The sequence below is a fragment of the Lathamus discolor genome, chromosome 5, assembly GCF_037157495.1.
Source record: "Lathamus discolor isolate bLatDis1 chromosome 5, bLatDis1.hap1, whole genome shotgun sequence".
NCBI classification, from domain to species: Eukaryota; Metazoa; Chordata; class Aves; order Psittaciformes; family Psittacidae; genus Lathamus; species Lathamus discolor.
The window spans coordinates 46527782-46544966 of record NC_088888.1 but is presented as its reverse complement, the minus strand read 5'-3'; the positions used below and the strand labels follow the sequence as shown (position 1 = coordinate 46544966).

At 40.4% G+C, this 17185-nt stretch overlaps 1 protein-coding gene across 4 annotated transcripts in view; it reads right to left on the bottom strand.

Annotated features, from left to right (window-relative positions):
* SYNJ2 (synaptojanin 2) overlaps window positions 1-17185 on the bottom strand; it is a 67896-nt gene that overhangs the window by 10096 nt on the left and 40615 nt on the right. For all 4 annotated transcript variants that reach the window (XM_065680627.1, XM_065680628.1, XM_065680629.1 and 1 more), the window contains 10 exons: window positions 15851-16042; window positions 13710-13791; window positions 12366-12506; window positions 9706-9898; window positions 7818-7976; window positions 7441-7597; window positions 5272-5389; window positions 3031-3249; window positions 1717-1795; window positions 289-457 (listed from right to left, as the gene is read on the bottom strand). In XM_065680627.1, coding sequence (XP_065536699.1) covers window positions 289-457; window positions 1717-1795; window positions 3031-3249; window positions 5272-5389; window positions 7441-7597; window positions 7818-7976; window positions 9706-9898; window positions 12366-12506; window positions 13710-13791; window positions 15851-16042 — 1509 coding nt within the window. The remainder of the gene's footprint in view (window positions 1-288; window positions 458-1716; window positions 1796-3030; window positions 3250-5271; window positions 5390-7440; window positions 7598-7817; window positions 7977-9705; window positions 9899-12365; window positions 12507-13709; window positions 13792-15850; window positions 16043-17185) is intronic.

Below are 17185 nucleotides of genomic sequence, written 5' to 3'. Positions count from 1 at the left end.
TTGTGTAACCGATGTGTTTCATTACAGCTAGTTTCTATACAGACAACTGTACTATAACTTGGATTTGCTACCATATATTGTAACACTAAATTGATAGGACAATCTCAGCAACAGTTCTCTTTGCAGGCACAAGGCAGGTCATGGCCTTAGTTACGATGCTCTTTTTAAGAATTGTGGCTTCATTCCAGATTAAGATAGAACTGACTGACGCTCTTACAGTACTTTCTCTATGCAATCAAAGTCAGCAAACCAGTTTCCCACAATTTTGCTTACAATCCTTCTGCTCACCTTCCGAGTCGTAGTCCAAACTTGAGAAGTCAAAATTTTCTTCCAGAAGACAGGAGTTTGCTGTGGGGGACATGGGGGCAATGCTATCCCGTTTTCGAGCAATTTCTTCCTGAAGGCCCTTTAGCCAGTCCTTAGTCTTTGGCCGGATCTTCACTGTTCTGCCTCTAACCTAATGCAAAGAAAGAACTGTTTCCCCTTTGCCAAGCAATGTCACAAAATGAGAACACCTGAAGAGAATAAGCAAGTGCTGCCAGTCTGTTGTACAACTCTTCGGAAACTGATGCAGCTAGCTTCATTTAGGAAGCTAAATGAAAAGGAAGCACTCTTCCTACCCCCCAACCGAGTTTTCAGGCTGTAACAATATTCTTGAAAGAAAATTAGCTTCACAGCTCAAAAGTACTGCTGCTACATTTGGGAAATACTTGGGAAATTGATGAAACATCCAATATCGTCAAAACAATACTGTGATAGTAATCATGGTATGGGAGGCTTCCATTTTTGAGTCAGTAGCTTTAAAACACATAGGAATTTGCTACTTGCTGCCACCTGTAAGGAGATTCTCTGCTCAGATAATCCCAAATATGATGGTTGATGTATATGGAAAATACAGTATTAAATAGGTTAAGACCACAACTGCTTGTATGTGTTGCTTCATGACATTTGGGGTGAGATGCATCCAAGTCAGCAGCTTTGAAACAAAATTAATATGGAAAGTTCCTGAGTCAGGTTCCCAGCACCTTTAGACACTGCACACATGCAATGGCATTTTGGCTGGTGCTATAAATTACATCAGTGAAAGGAGCCAAATTAAAAGATATAGCTCCAAATATGAAAGAAGAATAAGAGTTAAATCCGTTACTTGAGTGTTAAGTTTACAATGCAGCCCCACAAACAGTTTTATCAGCATAAATGAGGTGGTTGATGAATTGTAGAGCATGTGTGTGGGAAGCAAGAGCAGGGGATGGGAAGGTAAATGCCTACTGCTAATGCTGAGTTTGCCAGGGAGGCCAATGAATCATGTTGTTCCAGCTTGGTAGAAAGAGTTTATTTGATACACTTAAGAGTAATGAAAAGTCTCCAAACCACAATCATGAAGATGCTTTGGCAACAGCATGAAGTCACATATTATCTCAGGAGAACTGTATCAAGTGCCAGAACAACGGCCAAGTCATTATATTCTGCACTGGTATCAAAGGCCAGATCCTAAGCACTCCTTAGGAGCTCCAAGAAAAGACACCTCCTGCCCTCCGAAACTGAAATACTGCATTAAAAGCCTCAGCAGCTGTGAAAGCTAAGGACTTTGTGAGCACTAAGTTTCTTTAAAATAATGCTACTTAATACAGAGAGAAACTCAACTGTCTCATTTTAAGCAACCACTTTTGAGAAATTTGTTATGAAATTCCTATTAAAGGTTTTACAGAGTCTTACTTTGACACCATCTATATCCATAACACGAAGAGCTGACTTGCTGTCTGCAAATGTCACCACCATTTGACCTCCACTGATCCTAGGAAAAAAGGGTAGAGGAGAAAAAACAATGCATTTTACTTCACCATTGAATAAAAAGCCTTAAAAGCAAGCATGATAGCTTTGTAGAGCTATATATTTGGTTTTAGTTGTGTTTTCCTCACAGCTCTGTTTTGGGGGGTGTAACATGATCTATGAATCCCAGTTCAGCTCTTCCTCTCCCCCACTCTCCCTTGTGTGACCCCAGCACCCTGCCCTTGACTGGACTGCCTCCCCATGAAGCAGCAGTACAAACATCTCAGCAGCTGTTGATAGGTCTGACCAAGTCTGATATCTACACTCCCTCTGTACTAACTTTGGTGGCTCTCCATACCCCTCATGTATGTCACATGTCCTCACCTCAGAGGACACATGATGTTCCCCAAAATTGGTATACTCTTGAGGTGTGAGGAAATTAAAACCAAAACTAAACCACCAAAGCATATTCTTTTCTTGCTCCACTTCTTCACAAGCAAGGTGATGCTGCTGTTCCTGCAGGGTTGCTTTTAAACCCTCAACTTATATTTGGTACTTCATAAAACCATACAACAGGTCATCAGTTTTCTCCATTAATAAATGGGTCTAATATAATACAAGCAATTTTCTGGTCTTGTTTCCGAGGTCAGCTGTCAGATCTTTTGCCTGTATTTCTCAAAACAGAAGTCTCACAGCCCTGTACAGGAGCTGTACATGGTGGAGCCCTGTACAGAATGAAATTAAACTGCTCTGCCAGAAGGTATCACATTGCACTCTGCATCTCAAACTCAGTAGGTGATGGAACTTCAAGAAGCTGTACTATTAACAAACAACCAAAATGACTCCCAAAACAAAGGTGGGTGAGCTAGGAAATCTTAGTGAGCATGACAGTGCTGGAAGAGAGCAGCACTTCCTCAGAGGAAGTGAGGCAGGGCCCTGCCAACAGAGGCAATGCAAAGAAATGAGGCCTGCGTGTAAAGGCGACGATTCACATCAAGGCCTCTGCTTTATGGTGCCGTACCAGATAAAATTCTCCTCCACTCAGCTAAGAGAACTGTTAGATTATTTCTTTAGCAGGTTGATGAGAGGTAAAAGATATTCAAAACACTCGCATTCAATTTCTAATGAGAAATTCAGCATGCAGGAAAGGAATGCAGCATATTGCTTTCTAGTACAAAATTAGAATCTGTCAGGACAAAAAGGGAATTTCTAGCCTATCTTCTTGAACAGCTGACATGCCATTTCAGATCCCAAACTTACCTGACCAGAACAATAGTGCCATAATTCTCAAATATTTGCATAAGCTCTGTACGCAAGTCCTCGGGAAATTCATTCTTCTCTTCTGGTGTTGGTGATAGCAGATTTACTACTACTGTGGCATCCAGTGGTCCCTGGAAAGATGAGACTTCCTGGAAAACACTCTCACGGGCAGCTTGATTAACTTCCTGAACTTCCACTTCTACAATAGCTAACACAGGCCTATATAAAACAAAGTAGAAATGCTTATTTAAAATTAAGATTAACATCACTCAACAGGAAACGCTTATATAAAATTAAAATCAGTGTCAAGCAGCAGGACAAGGAAGCACTTAGTTGTGTGAAGGACAAACTGTATTTTTTAAACTCTATACAACTATGACCATTAACTCCACGATGTTACATCTCATTGCAAATGTGTAATTAAGGCTGCTATGCCTTAGAAGGAAGTGATCATTATGTATGACCGACCCAGAAAGAGAAGCAGAACAAATTACTTAAGGTCTCACTGCAAAAGAGCATTGTGGTTGGCAATACAACCCAGAAGTTCAGAGGCTGGTGGGTTGTTTCATTTTCCCTGTAGTGGAAGATCATGCCTTGAGCACTGTTAAATGTATTTACCAGTCCTGAATTAACTGAACGTAACAGTATGGACTGTAAAGGAATTCAAATAACAATTGTGTGTAGCACTTCTGGCTAACCTGATATTTCACTCATTATCAAACAACTGTGTCCCAAAACATCTATAGATCAGGAAGGCAATATATTATTTTCTCTTGGACAAGGCCACTAAAGATGTCTTCTTCCAAAACAGAAGGACAAAGTACTCTAAGTGTATAGTTTCGTTATGTAGCAAGCATACGTCAATCCATCACACTATAAGCAGCCAACATTTCAAACTTGCTTCTTCAGCCTTTTCTTACAAATCACCTCTGTGTGTTAGATCTAAATAAAACTGAGAAAGCTCTCTGAAAGAGTAAAGCTTGTCTCATCTCAGTGGATGCAATCCACATTCTCAGATTTCCACCTGCACATAGAGACAGCAGTAAGTGGAATTGCTGCCTCCTACTTGCCATAGATTAGAAATATGCATTACCAGAACATATGAAAGCATCAATAGCAGAGCTCAAAAGAAATAGTAAAAGAGGGGGGGAAGAAGTACAGAAATAGTTAAGTATTTCTACATGCACTGTGAATCATAATGCATTTCCATATGTCACAAGCCCTTTTTCCAGCACAAACCTTGGGAAAGCAAACCTGCTGACTGTAATTAAAAAACAATTTCTGCAGTCAAGTTTGCTGAAATAGAAAACCAATGTACAACAGTCATGTTTCACCAATTGCATCCTCAGGGTCCTTTATAATGAGTGCAGCAGTTCCACTGTGCTTTGTGGAAGACAGTAATGTCAAAGCCTTGACACAGAGAAATTGATTGCAAGTGGCACGTTCTTCCATTGCTGGAGGAATAAAGAACAGTTCTTGCATGCAGAAGCACTGTGAGAAGCACGGAGCCAGCTACTGCGGGTCACTGAGTGCTGCCATGAGGAAAAATACTGTAGCACTTCCATAGGGCATGCAAAGGGTGAGATAAAGATTATTTCAAATCCAAGGGAGCTTTCAGGGTGTATTTATTACAGAATTTGTTTGAGGGAAGTGAAGCAGTGAACAAGTTTAACAAAGGTCATTCATATCCCTAAAGACAAGTTAATGATATGGACCAACTAGGGGCACTGGTCTTTATTTTTCCCTCCTTCTCCCATCTCCATTTCTAAGGGAAGCCCAGAAGCCCAACACTTCACTACTCTGAAATGGTCACACCTAGCCCTGTGCACATGGCTTACATCTCTTCAGGCCACACTGTCCCAGCCTCTTCCTCTCCCATGGCAAGCTGAGTGGAAGCCCATCAGACCAGCTTGTTTTGCTATTGGAGCTTTCCAAAACCAAGCAACAGAAAGCCCTCAGCTTTCTATACCTGTTGCTACAACTCATCCAATCCTTGCCAACATCACAGTGCAGCAGAAATCAACACAAAACCATAGATACTTTCCCCCTGGTATAAAACCTACCATGAGGGGAAAAAACCTCCAAATGGATAATAAACACAGAATAAGAGTGTAATTCCTGTTACAACAATGTATGTATTACAACCATAATACAACAATTATGACATTATGAATGCATCATAATTCAGTATGACACATTCTGCCTAGTGCCCTTTCTTTCATTATTTGCTTAGGACTTTACCTGTGGTCAGACGCTTGCAGCTCGGCTCTCCCATAGTACATCAAGGCTCCAGGTGTCCAGGTGTGCCTGACTTTAGTTTCAGCATTCAGATCACTGTCTAGAAGATTGATCTCTCCAGCTATACAGCACAAAACATGATTTAAAACTCACTCAAAACTAGCTGTACTAACAGTTAAGAGCTATTCTATTAGGATGCACTTTACAGACCCTAGTAGTAGGAGGTGGGGTATTTTTTTTCTTGTATCCTGAAATATTTATGAGGGATTAGGGCAAAAATACAGAAAGGACAGGGAGGGCAACAGAGACAGCTGATCACTAGAAAAAGCCACATGTAAAATGTTTAACCTGAATGTCACCCAACCAACTTCCTGTACAATCTGGGTTTACATAGTCCCTGAATGTCACCCAACCAACTTCCTGTACAATCTGGGTTTACATAGTCATACTAGGATTTTGGCTCCTGCCCCATTACTGAGCATAGAAACAGACACTGTACCTGCAAAACACACTGTAAATCTGAATACACAGGGATTGAGAAATAATGCATAAGATACGGGAGAAAGCAAACCTATGCAAATCTAACCTCTGAATACTTTTGCAATGCATGAAGGTGACAAAGTGCTCTAGACATTATGCTACAGTATTATACTGCTGTGAATAACAGGAAGGTTCTAGGTCACTGTTTAAGCTAATGGACAACTCCATTTTTCTCTCTGGAGTTGAAAATGAGTTAAGATGGAATATCATGTTCATGCTTAAACAGTCGCACTGTGGCTACACTTTCTTCTCAGAAGGCAAATAATCATCTAGCCTGTAACAGCAAAAAGAAGAAAGGCAAAAGAACTGGAGCCAAGAGGCAGAAAAGCCTTGCCACCAGCAGTAAAGGAGAGGAACTGAGTAGCGAAATAATTAGAAAAGCTTTGAAGGGCTGGGAAGGTGGATGAACAGACAAGGGGTCAGGTATATACCCATGTAAGCTAGCTGTGGGAGGCCTACAAGCTCTAAAGGCAGGAACCTGCGTTGGCTAGATAGGTCCTACATTCTGTGTGTACTCCATCAACTAAAGTCCTGCCAGGACTTGCTATGCAAAATAAGGAATATGCTGAACGGTTTTCCTTCTCCTAAACTGAAAACAGCCAGCACAAGAGGGCTTTTTTAACTTCGTTATTGTATCTCACAGTTTTTCTTTCCCGGATTACATCTCCTTCAATGGTTTAAGCTTCTCATTTTTTGTTATTTTTCATCCCTTTAATAAGAGCGTATAACTCTCTATCACACTGACACATACTCTCTGATTGCCCTAGCTTTGCTTTGTACCTTTTACCCTCAGTGTACTCATGGTATGACCTGGATTCCAAGCAGTAGTTCCCACGCACGTGAAAAAGCAAATCTGCAGGCAGAAACCAAACTACTTCCCCAGCAATTACACTTTTAATATGATTTTGTTCAGATTTTATAAACACCAGGGGACGTACCTACAGACTGAAAAAAACGGTTATGAAAACTGCCCCTGGACACACAAAGAAATACTTTTTTTTTTGTTCGTGTAACTCATGATTAACAAGTGAAAACCACCCTTCTGCTGCGCTGGCCACTCATGATCAGAAAGTACTTTACAAACACTAATTAATGAGATCTGCCCTAATTTCAGAAGCTAGCAGAAATATTCCTAAGAATTACTATGGCAGAAGAAATTACAGAAACGTGCCTATACATCTGCTGAGGACAACAGTGGCAACAACCTAGTCATTAGAACATGGGAACTTTATGTGGACTAATGATTCTGTTGAAAAACAACAGAATAATTTCTAGATTGCTATAGCTGGATTATTTTCAGTTCCTGAGCGAACTCCCACCACCTTTTAATTCCCCAGCATGAGCCCTTTGTTCACATGACGAAATGGCTCTTTCTAGCCCTACAAGTTATTCCAGTGAAGCTGAAAGAATATCTGCTAGATTAAAGCTACTGCAATTTGACAAAGCCTACAGGACGCATCTGAGAGCCCAGAACTCACTAACTCCCTTCACCATTTACTAGATTAAATTCCCTTATGTCCAGAACTCACTGACTCACTTCCTCACCATTCACTAGATTAAATTCCCTTATGTGGATTCGGGATGAAATCTAAAACAACTTTTAGATAAAGGAGGAGGAAAGAACTTACGCACCTGTTTTTTCAAAAGGCAGTTTCTTTCTCCACCAAAGCACTCTGTCAGTCCAAGCTGGGGTTCTGCACTTATCACTTGTATCATAAGCCTCTGAGCCAACGTCATATTTATATGTTGGTCCAAAATTAATAGTCCCTTCATGGAAGTCTTTAAAAATCTATGAAGACAAATACCATCTCTTTGATCAAATCACAGATGAGGTAGGTGCCACTGTCATGCATCTGCTTCCATGTAAACAAACAACATTCTGATTTTTAAACAATTAGTACATTCATGTACTACAAACAAGGGTCTGAAAATGCAACTTTTTTACTCCCTCAAGGAACTAGAACAAACCCAAATATAGGTATTCAAGGAAAGGAGACACACTGCCTTACTTTTCCACTGGATTTTTGCTGTTGTAGTTGATCAAATTCCAAAAGTGTCTTCCAATCTTGACGTTTGAGAAAATAAAACACTTCCTCATATGTTAGATCAATGCGATAGTTAAAATCGCCACACCAGAAGACATAGTCATGTGAGAACATGGTCTGCCCCTAGTTTGGAGGTACAGAATACTGTTAATGTTAAATCACATTAATGAAAACACATTTTAAATGCATTGAAATGTAGAACCCAGTCTCTCTGAATTACTAAATACCAGACCTACTTGTCACATTCTATTTGTTAAAATCCATCTTGTGCTAAAATGGAACAGTTCCTTCACTGTCTTTTGCATCCAGCTGAGCTGAATTTGTAAACAAGAGTTTCAGGCTCTGACCCTTATTTCCTGAAGGTATGTCTAAGCCAGGACCCCTGCTTTATATTCACAATTTGGCTATCATGAATATTAAAAACATATGCTTGTTTCCCTAACACATTTCACCCACATATATTTCCATATTCTAAAAATAACACAAAATGTGCTTCTGCTACCAAGGCATATTCAATGATATAGGCTCTGAGTAAGAATTTGATCCAAATTTGATCTTCCGTGCATGTTGCAGTTTGGTAAATGTATTGAAATAAAACGCCACTGAAAATTCACTCCAGTTCTAAATTTTACATCCCATCCTCTAACCAGTTTTTCTGGGTTTTTTTCCTTCTTCCAGTTAAGCTATACACCTCTAATAGCCAGAGATTTGTAGAGAAATCGTCCCAGAGCTGTGGCTGTCACAGCACTAGAGGGCACTCTTTCTATGCATTACAAACACACGTACATTTAGCTATTGCAAATGTAAAGGACATAAAATAGCTAATGAGGTATTAGAAGGAAAAAACTACCATGAGCACAACTTTATGGCCATTTGGAACAGATATTCTATGCAGGACGTCCAGACTGTCAGTGTTAGTTCTTACATAAAACAACTTATTGATATGCTGCATGTGCCAAGCCTCTAAACCTTGCAAACAACAGGAAGTTAAAATTTTATGCTTTGCAACCTAAATGCCATCTTTTGCTTACAAACCAGAATACACAAGCTGGTCCATTCCCTCCTTGGTTTAGGACCTCTCCAGGGAGGTCTGAGAAATAAAATACTGTAGAAATTAAAGCAACCAACATTGAAGGAAGCAAAGGAGCACTGCTACTAAATCTCATGAGTCATCTACTGGCCTGAGGAGACAAGTGTGAAATAAAACACTAGGATGATTGATTTGACACAATTTAGGGAAAAAGTTATTCATACACATACAATAGCGCAGCTAAAGCAGCTAAGCCTACTTGCCACACACTGAGGAAAGCCAAACAGCTTTCCCTGGAAGTGACACATTTGTGAGGACAAAGTAAAGGGAACAGAAAGTACTGTGTCAGTGGCTGACAACTGGTATGTCGTACCTGAGCAGGAGCAGCTAAAGCACTGATGTTCTGAGTGGCATGGATGGTCTTTTAGGTACTGCTACTAACTAGTGCCAGCAAGTGCTATTGATACCATGCTCTCTAGCCAGGCACCTAGATCTTATCCATGAGGCCTTACAGATTTGTCAGTTAAGTTGCACCTTTGTGAAAGATAAACTTCAAAACTGCTAAACGCAAGGACTTTTCAAGCACTGCAGCAACTATATTTTTTGAAAGGGGTAGTACCTTTGTAAAGTGAGTGCTATGTTAGGTGGTATCTGGTCTCTTGTGAAATGTTTTACCATTGTCCTATAAGCCCATTCTCCATAGCACTGAGATGACTTCTTTGATATGACCTGTCATCAAAGACAGCCTGAGACCAGCTTTCATAATGCAAAGATACAGCCTTTATCTCAATTTTTTTTTAGCATACATGCACATACACTTACCATTGGGAAACTGAGTTTCTGTGTGATTTCTTTATAATCTTCATTCCTTTCTTTCACCTGAGTCTGCCCAGCAGTTAAGTGACTGCATATAAAGCAGAAACTAGTACTATAGAACTGAAAACGAATGCTCACTGCCCCTTTATTTCCAGCTTTTCCTCCCATTCCTGTCTTCACGGTGTCTATTGCTACATCCCTATATTAAAAAAAAAAAAAAAAAAAGTAAAAATAGAAAGGTAAGAGAGTAAAGGCCTGCAGGGACAAACATTCAATCAGGTTTGACTGCAACATAAAGGAAAAGCCAGTTTAGAATGCCATGTCTTCTCCCCTCCAGAAAACTTGAGGTCTTGGGCTCATCTTTTAGTTTATGATGTTCACATACTTGTGTTTCAAAATAAGTATAATACAATAGCACAGAAATAAAACTATTTGAATGTATTTCCCTCCTCTATCACTTCAAAACAGATGAGTAAGACACTATTTCCAAAATATTGGGAACATATTTTTCAAGTTTAAATCTACTATGATCTTTAAAATACAGACAATAACTAAATTTACTATTAAATTTCCTTTTGTTTTTGAACATACGGCAATCTGTTTTTCAGGCAGTTAACAATTTCATTAGTGTTACTACATGTTAAAAGCCAACTTTGCAGTTGGTGCCAGATTTTTCAGTCAATTAAAGATCATAACCCATAATTTGTTAAATCAGATGCAATAAAATCAGTGATTATTGGATACAACTATTTATACCTAAATCCTAAAGTGAGTTCTGTACTGATGACAAATTGCTTAGGGTCTTTATGTTCTTAATTACATGGCATTTCACTGTTATGATTAGCATACACTTCACTACAGAAAAATGACTTGGCAAAGCAGACCACCTGCTTGCAGGATACTTTCTCCCAGATGGCCAATCTACTCTGAGAATAAAGCATGCCTCCCTGATCAGATAAGTAAATGATGAGATCATTGCTGTAACCAACCCCAGCACCACGCATGCCCTTCCTGGTGAGAAAATATTACTTTCTAGACATAAGTCAAGCAGATCTGGACTAGAATATTACTTGCTAAAGTAAGAGGCAGGTGGAAAACGACTAAGTTTTATTTCAGTTATTGTCAGGCATTTGTGATCTGAATGATGCAAGATACTACAGCTCTCTTACCCCCCTTCTTGATTTTCTTCTCTCCCCACTTTTCTACCTTTTTTTCTCCCTCTTTTTCTCGCTTTTCATGACTGCAGAAAACTACCAGAAGACACCCTCAGGTAAGCAAAAAAGCTTAAGCTTTTTTTTCCTGTAAGCACAGAAGCCTTCTTTTGCACTTTTGATAATTTTTGTTTTCCTTTTCTGGGCATGGGAAAAAACTACACAAACATACAGGCTAGGTTTGATTACACTCACATAACACATAGCAGCACATCAGCATAAATTCATGAAACTTGATGACCAACACTGAACCCTTCTCTCTTCCTCTGGAGTTTCAAAGGGTTACGTCCAGTTTGACAGTTGCAGCAGAGCTGCTGTGCTGTTTTGCTTCTGATTTCCATTTAAGCTAAGCACTTCCTGCTGGATTACTCAAATTTCTTCTAAGCCAGGTGAAAAGTCAAAAACTGGCAGACACAATTCTCCTCCGGACTAATTCATGACAGAAGAAACATGTAATTTTTTAAAATCATGTTGAAGAAAGATTAGTGGGAAGGCAGCAATGCAAGACCACCACAGTTACCTGGATTGCATTACTCTGCTTAGCCTACAGCACTTGATGTTGAACAAGTTCTGCACTGATCTTCTCAGTGGATAAGAGATCAAAAGGAAGAAAGAGGCAGCTTTTGATATTTTGATCACAAAATGCAGAGGCCTGTTAGTGCCCTGATACAGGGTATATGGCACTGATTGGACCACTCCAGACTTCAAGGTCAGACAGATGCCTAGAGGTAGTTTTGGCTAATTATTCATTTCCTACCTATTTATGCTCACCCTGCACAACTCCTGACCACTCCATTTTCATGTGGATATCCCCTGTGGTTTGGTAATCTCCTAGGGGCAAGAGGAGTTTGGTCAGTCTCCAAGGACATTGGTACTAGCAAGCTGAGGACACACAGCTCTGAACCCTCCTGACTAGGCACACGGTTCTGGTTCTTGTAACATCTGGGACAGACAAACATTTAATAGGCCCTAAAAGCTCTTGACTCTATAAAATGTCACGTGGCAAAATAGCTCTCTTTCTTCCACTTCCCTTTCCACATTTTCCACCATTCTTTTCAGGTCTGGAACTAGTCCTGTAAAACATGTCCTTCAGGTAGAGACACTTGCCTTCACTTGAACTCTTGGACTTACCAGCTCAGGTCATTCCCTTTCCAGAATGACAGCACCCAAACAAGGTTCTATACCCTGATTGTCCAAGCATGCCCAGCTTCTCAGCTGAACTGGAGGAACTGGGACTGCCTGGCCTTTGAGCTACTCAGCAGGATGGACTCCAGCCTACAGCTGACGGGAAACATGTCTGTCTCCCACGCTGAGCAGAGACCAGGAATCAGGTTTGCACAGACCCCACCAAGCTGAAAAACCAGCCCCACCCTTTGCTGGCCATGCTCCAACAACAGATGTTACTGAAAACACAGGTTGGGTGGGGTGGTTGGGTTTTCTTGTTTTGTTTTTTACCTGATGAAGGGGACATGATATGGTCGTACAAAGATGAAAAGACAAACACCAACGAGCTGTGCTGATGTCAGCTGAATGTAGCGATGAGTCCTGGAAATTGCTTTTTGAAGCTGCTCTCCCCACATTTTTCTATTCGTTGTACTGGAACAAACATAAAATCATTTAATGGAATCAAAAGAAACCGCATACAGTCAATAAAATGAGATTAACTGTGCCTCAGCTTTACAGACATCCATTAGGCTGTGGAACTGGAAGTGCTGTAGGATGGATGCATGGCAGAGACAGATTAATACCTCCTTGTAAGCCAGTCCAGAGTTAGCAGGGTCACTGAGCCCAGGCACAGCACACAGAAACAGTTATCCTACTTCTGGACATGAGAGGCTTTTTGTCTACTGTGCTTAGAAAGATCCATGCTCATATGATGTCTGATATCCCTTATTCACTGGGGATAACTGGAAGCAGATTGTAGTAATCATAGCCATAAAAACAAAAATACATGTATATCTCATGAATTTTAAGATTTCTTGTGGTCACAGAGAAAAGGAGATCTTCCCTGACTGGGAGATGACTGTAGCTGTAATTTGCCATTCCCAAAACAGAGAACTAACTGGTCAGCCTGATGGATCCACACTGGAAATTTCTTCCACCCCAATCCAGATTCAAAAGGACCAGTATACACAACAGCCTACTGTGCATGCTGACATGCCAAGCTCAGGCATTGCCTTTAACTCCTTCTCTAGCCATAATTTTCATAAACACAATTAGCCACAGAAACATTTAATTCATTTTAAAATTCCCACAAGAATGCCAATTATGTTTGTAGCCACTGAGCACATTTTTCCAACATCAGACAGGGATTTAAGGACAAGCATTAAATCAGTGCCAACCATCAGAATTCTTCTCTGCCAATGTTGATTTAAGAAACTTAGAAACATATATTCCACTGTACAGAAGTTCACAGAAAAACAGCACTTCAAACACCTTCCCAGTGCCATCTGTTAATGGCAAACATATTTCCAGCTATGATTACAAGCAACAGGCTTGGAAGAAAGTATTCTGTACATCTGACTGTAAGAAAGAACAACTGTGGAGGCTTTTGCCTGGCTGGTTCCTCTGGGGGAGAGGGTCCTCTTTTGGGTTGTGATGGTGGGTTTTTTGTTGTTGTTGTTTTGTACTGAGTTGTGGTTTGAGGGTCTATTTTGTTGGTCATTTGTTTTTCTGTGTTTGTTTTGTTTCGTTTCAGGGTTTTGTTTTGGGTTTTTCTTTTGGTTTTGTTTTGTGTTTTTTTCCTTGTGTTTTGTTGATGGCTTTTCTTTTCTTTGTTGTTGTTTTGTTTTTACCTACCTGGCATTCACAATATTCCCTGCACTTAATTCAACCATCTCTTCAAACCCCACTGCAAATATATCAGGAGGGAAGTTATCATCTGTTGGCAAAAAGGAAAAGTCATGCAAGAATTACTATTTTGTTATTTCTTCAAACAACTTGTATTCTGATTTCTGTTAGAGATCATTCCTGTAGTTCTAGCTTGTGTAACCCCTGCCAAGCTATACATATTCATAATTCCTTTAATCTAATCTCACAAAACAACCCCTGCAGTTCCTCTGAATTCTTTTCTTGCTTTTCTCTCACCAGTTGGTCTCCATCTCTCTTGCAGGAAGCAGATTCAATGCTCTCCCCCACCCTACTCATCACTAAAGATACATCATCTCACTACCCGCCATCTTTCATTCGCTTGCCATTTTACTCAACACACTTTTACTTTTCAACACTGATCCTATGGAACTGCACTTACTGGCCAGACACCAGTATGTCCCTTCCATCTCAATGCCTTTAGTAAATTTCTCTACCAGCTTAAGGAAGACTTTGAAGATTATTCTTCTTTTTTTTCTGAGATCTTCTTAGATGATCACCCATACCTAAGGCTGAGTTAGATCACACAGTGACCCTTCCTTCCCTGGCCTAGGCCTGTGGATATTACGCTGGTAAAACACCAAAGATCAAATGCTCTCATGTTGTGCAGTATATCAGTTGACCCATCAGGTCTGTCCACTGCCTAAAGGGATTATAATTTTTTTTTTTTTTGAACTGTCATATGGCCAAGGTAACAGCAACTTAATTCAACACGAAGACCTAAACAGCAGACAACCATAAGAGCCTAAATCAGATATGCCCCAGAAAACAAGAATAGAAAAAGAAGTAAAATATGCAGCAACTATCTGTAGGCACAAGGGTGAAACCAGCACATGACAGCTAGTCTCGTTTACTGGCTTAACACGACAGGCACTGTCACATGTGCATTTCTCGTTAATAATTTTGGACATTTGTCTTTGAACACTTACCCATTTGTGTAGGCACTGCATTAACATTACCATGAACACAGACATTTGCATGGTCACACCCTAGCTCTGTTCACATTAGCTCTCTTCCAGAAGCTGCTTATACCTATCACATTATGACTGCATATACCATGCAGCCCTGCTTCTCCAGTTGTCTCAGGGGAAGGCCTGGCAAGGCTAGCACATGACAAGCACTCAAGAGATTTTAATATCACAAACATAGCCATGTGCTAACACATCTCAGTTGTTCCTGAAACAGACTGGACCAATCACCCACCTAAGCTGCTCAGAGTAGAGTGGTCTGCACCTAGCCACATATCCATGCATCTAAGCACTAGGGGTTCAAACGAGACAACTTGTGCAAGTAGCCAAAGATTTGGGGAATGAATTCCTGAGCTTCAAGGTTAGACACAGGACTACTCCTTTGATGCCTGCAGGAAGCTAGATGTTCCACTGTAACAACAAAAGCACAGGTTTTGCCACAGTTTTGTAACCACTCAATTTTTATACGGCAGAACATTCACTTTTCATTTTCCTTAATAAAATCTGTAGATCAATTGCAATATCTGGCCTTGTTCTGTAAGTAAGAAACTCAGCAGCCAATTTAAGCAAGCCACAAGTATAAGAGCTTTCTATACTGAAAAGAAAATGAAACTGCCTTCAAAAAAAAATCTTTTTGTCTGAAGGCTTTGATAGTAACATTTCCAAACAATCTCAGAGTTCAGATTGTACAGGTATGTTTAGCTCCAGATAAAAACCAAGTAGATATTCTGAGAGCATGTATGAATGTAGCTCCCACTTACAATGAAGAACAAAGAACAGAAAATGGAAGAAGAAAATGAAATATAGAATGCAGAATAAGCAGATACACCCCATGGTAGCATGAAAGAGACCTCTGACTTCTGAAGGTTCAAAATAGTCACATGGTATAAACTGAGGAGTTGCTCTGACTGTCAGAAACTCTTCAGACACGATTCTACTGCTGGAGGAAGGCAGCACAAATCCACACCCCTAAGAACTGACAGAAAATGCCCTCCAAGATGCACTGCCTTTGGAAAGAACAGCTGGTCAAGTCGTGTGTCCCAACTCACTGTCTCCAGAGATGCCAGCAAATGTTGCCTACATATTTTGACTGTGAAGTATTACCCTGAAATTCAGAAACTCCAGACAGCTTGGGAGAATCCAGCAGCCAGTCTGTCAGCTCACTGGTACCAAGGATGTTGCTTCGAAACTGCTTCCCCCCATTCACATTCCAGGTCCCTGTGGCAACACGAACACGCTTGAAGCTTGTGAATTCAAACTGACGCTCTGACATGGCCTTCAAAATACTTGGAGTTACTGATGAAAGAGGAAAGAGAAAGAGGGTGTGTAAAAGAATGTGCTGTAAAAGGACAGAAAACATACAAACAGAAACAACACAGCCAGTGTGAAATAATGACCTTAATCTAGCAGCAACAACACAAAAGCTAAGGAATAACTCCAGTGGCGATGGCATTAACCACAAGATAGCTGGAGTTGACATCAACAGTTTCTCTTCCAGAAACCAGGCACCCTTTGAAAGCCTCCAAAGGGCCATTCACTCAGTTTCAGCATACGTTTTCCTGCACTTCTTCAAGTAATAAGCAAACAAATTATTTTTCCTCCTTTAACCTTTTCAGTCTAGCCTACAGTGATGTTGTGGTTTAACCCTGGCTGGCAACTAAGCACCACACAGTCATTTTCTCTCCTCCCTCCCTCACAGCAGGATGGGGGAAAGAGGTGAAAAAGTAAGAAAACTCGTGTGTCGAGATAAAGACAGTTTAATGAGACAGAAAAGGAAGAAAATAACAATTAAGGTGATAATAGTAATAATAATAGCAATAATAAAAATTCGAATATACAAAAGAAGTTATGCACAATGCATAACCACTGATGCCCAGTCAGCTCCCAAGCAGCAGGCCCTGGCCAGCTTTGCCCCCCAGTTTATATACCAAGCATGATGTCATACAGTATGGAATATCCTTTGGTCAGTTGGGATCAGCTGTCCTGGCTGTGTCCCCTCCCAGCTTCTTGTGCCCCTCCAGACTTCTTGCTGGCAGGGCAGTATAAGAAGCTGAAAAGTCCTTGACTTAGTATCAACACTACTTAGCAACAACTGAAAACATTAGTGTGTCATCAACATTATTCTCATACTAAATCCAAAACACAACACTATACCAGCTACTAGGAAGGTAATTAACTCTATCCTAGCCAAAACTAGGACAAGTAATCAAGCATGTCACAAGTTATGAATTAAACTGAAGCCCTAAAAAGTTTAGAGTGTGAAGGGAAATGCAGAGACCAGAGTCTTACACGAGTCCAAATCTAGCACTGTTGTGGCTCCCTAGCCTGGTCAGAACTCCTCACAGGAAACTGCTATAATTCACTTATTTTTGGTGAGTACAGAAAATTAGCAGCGTACTTCTTTTGAGCAACTGAGGTAACCTTAACCTTTAACTACCT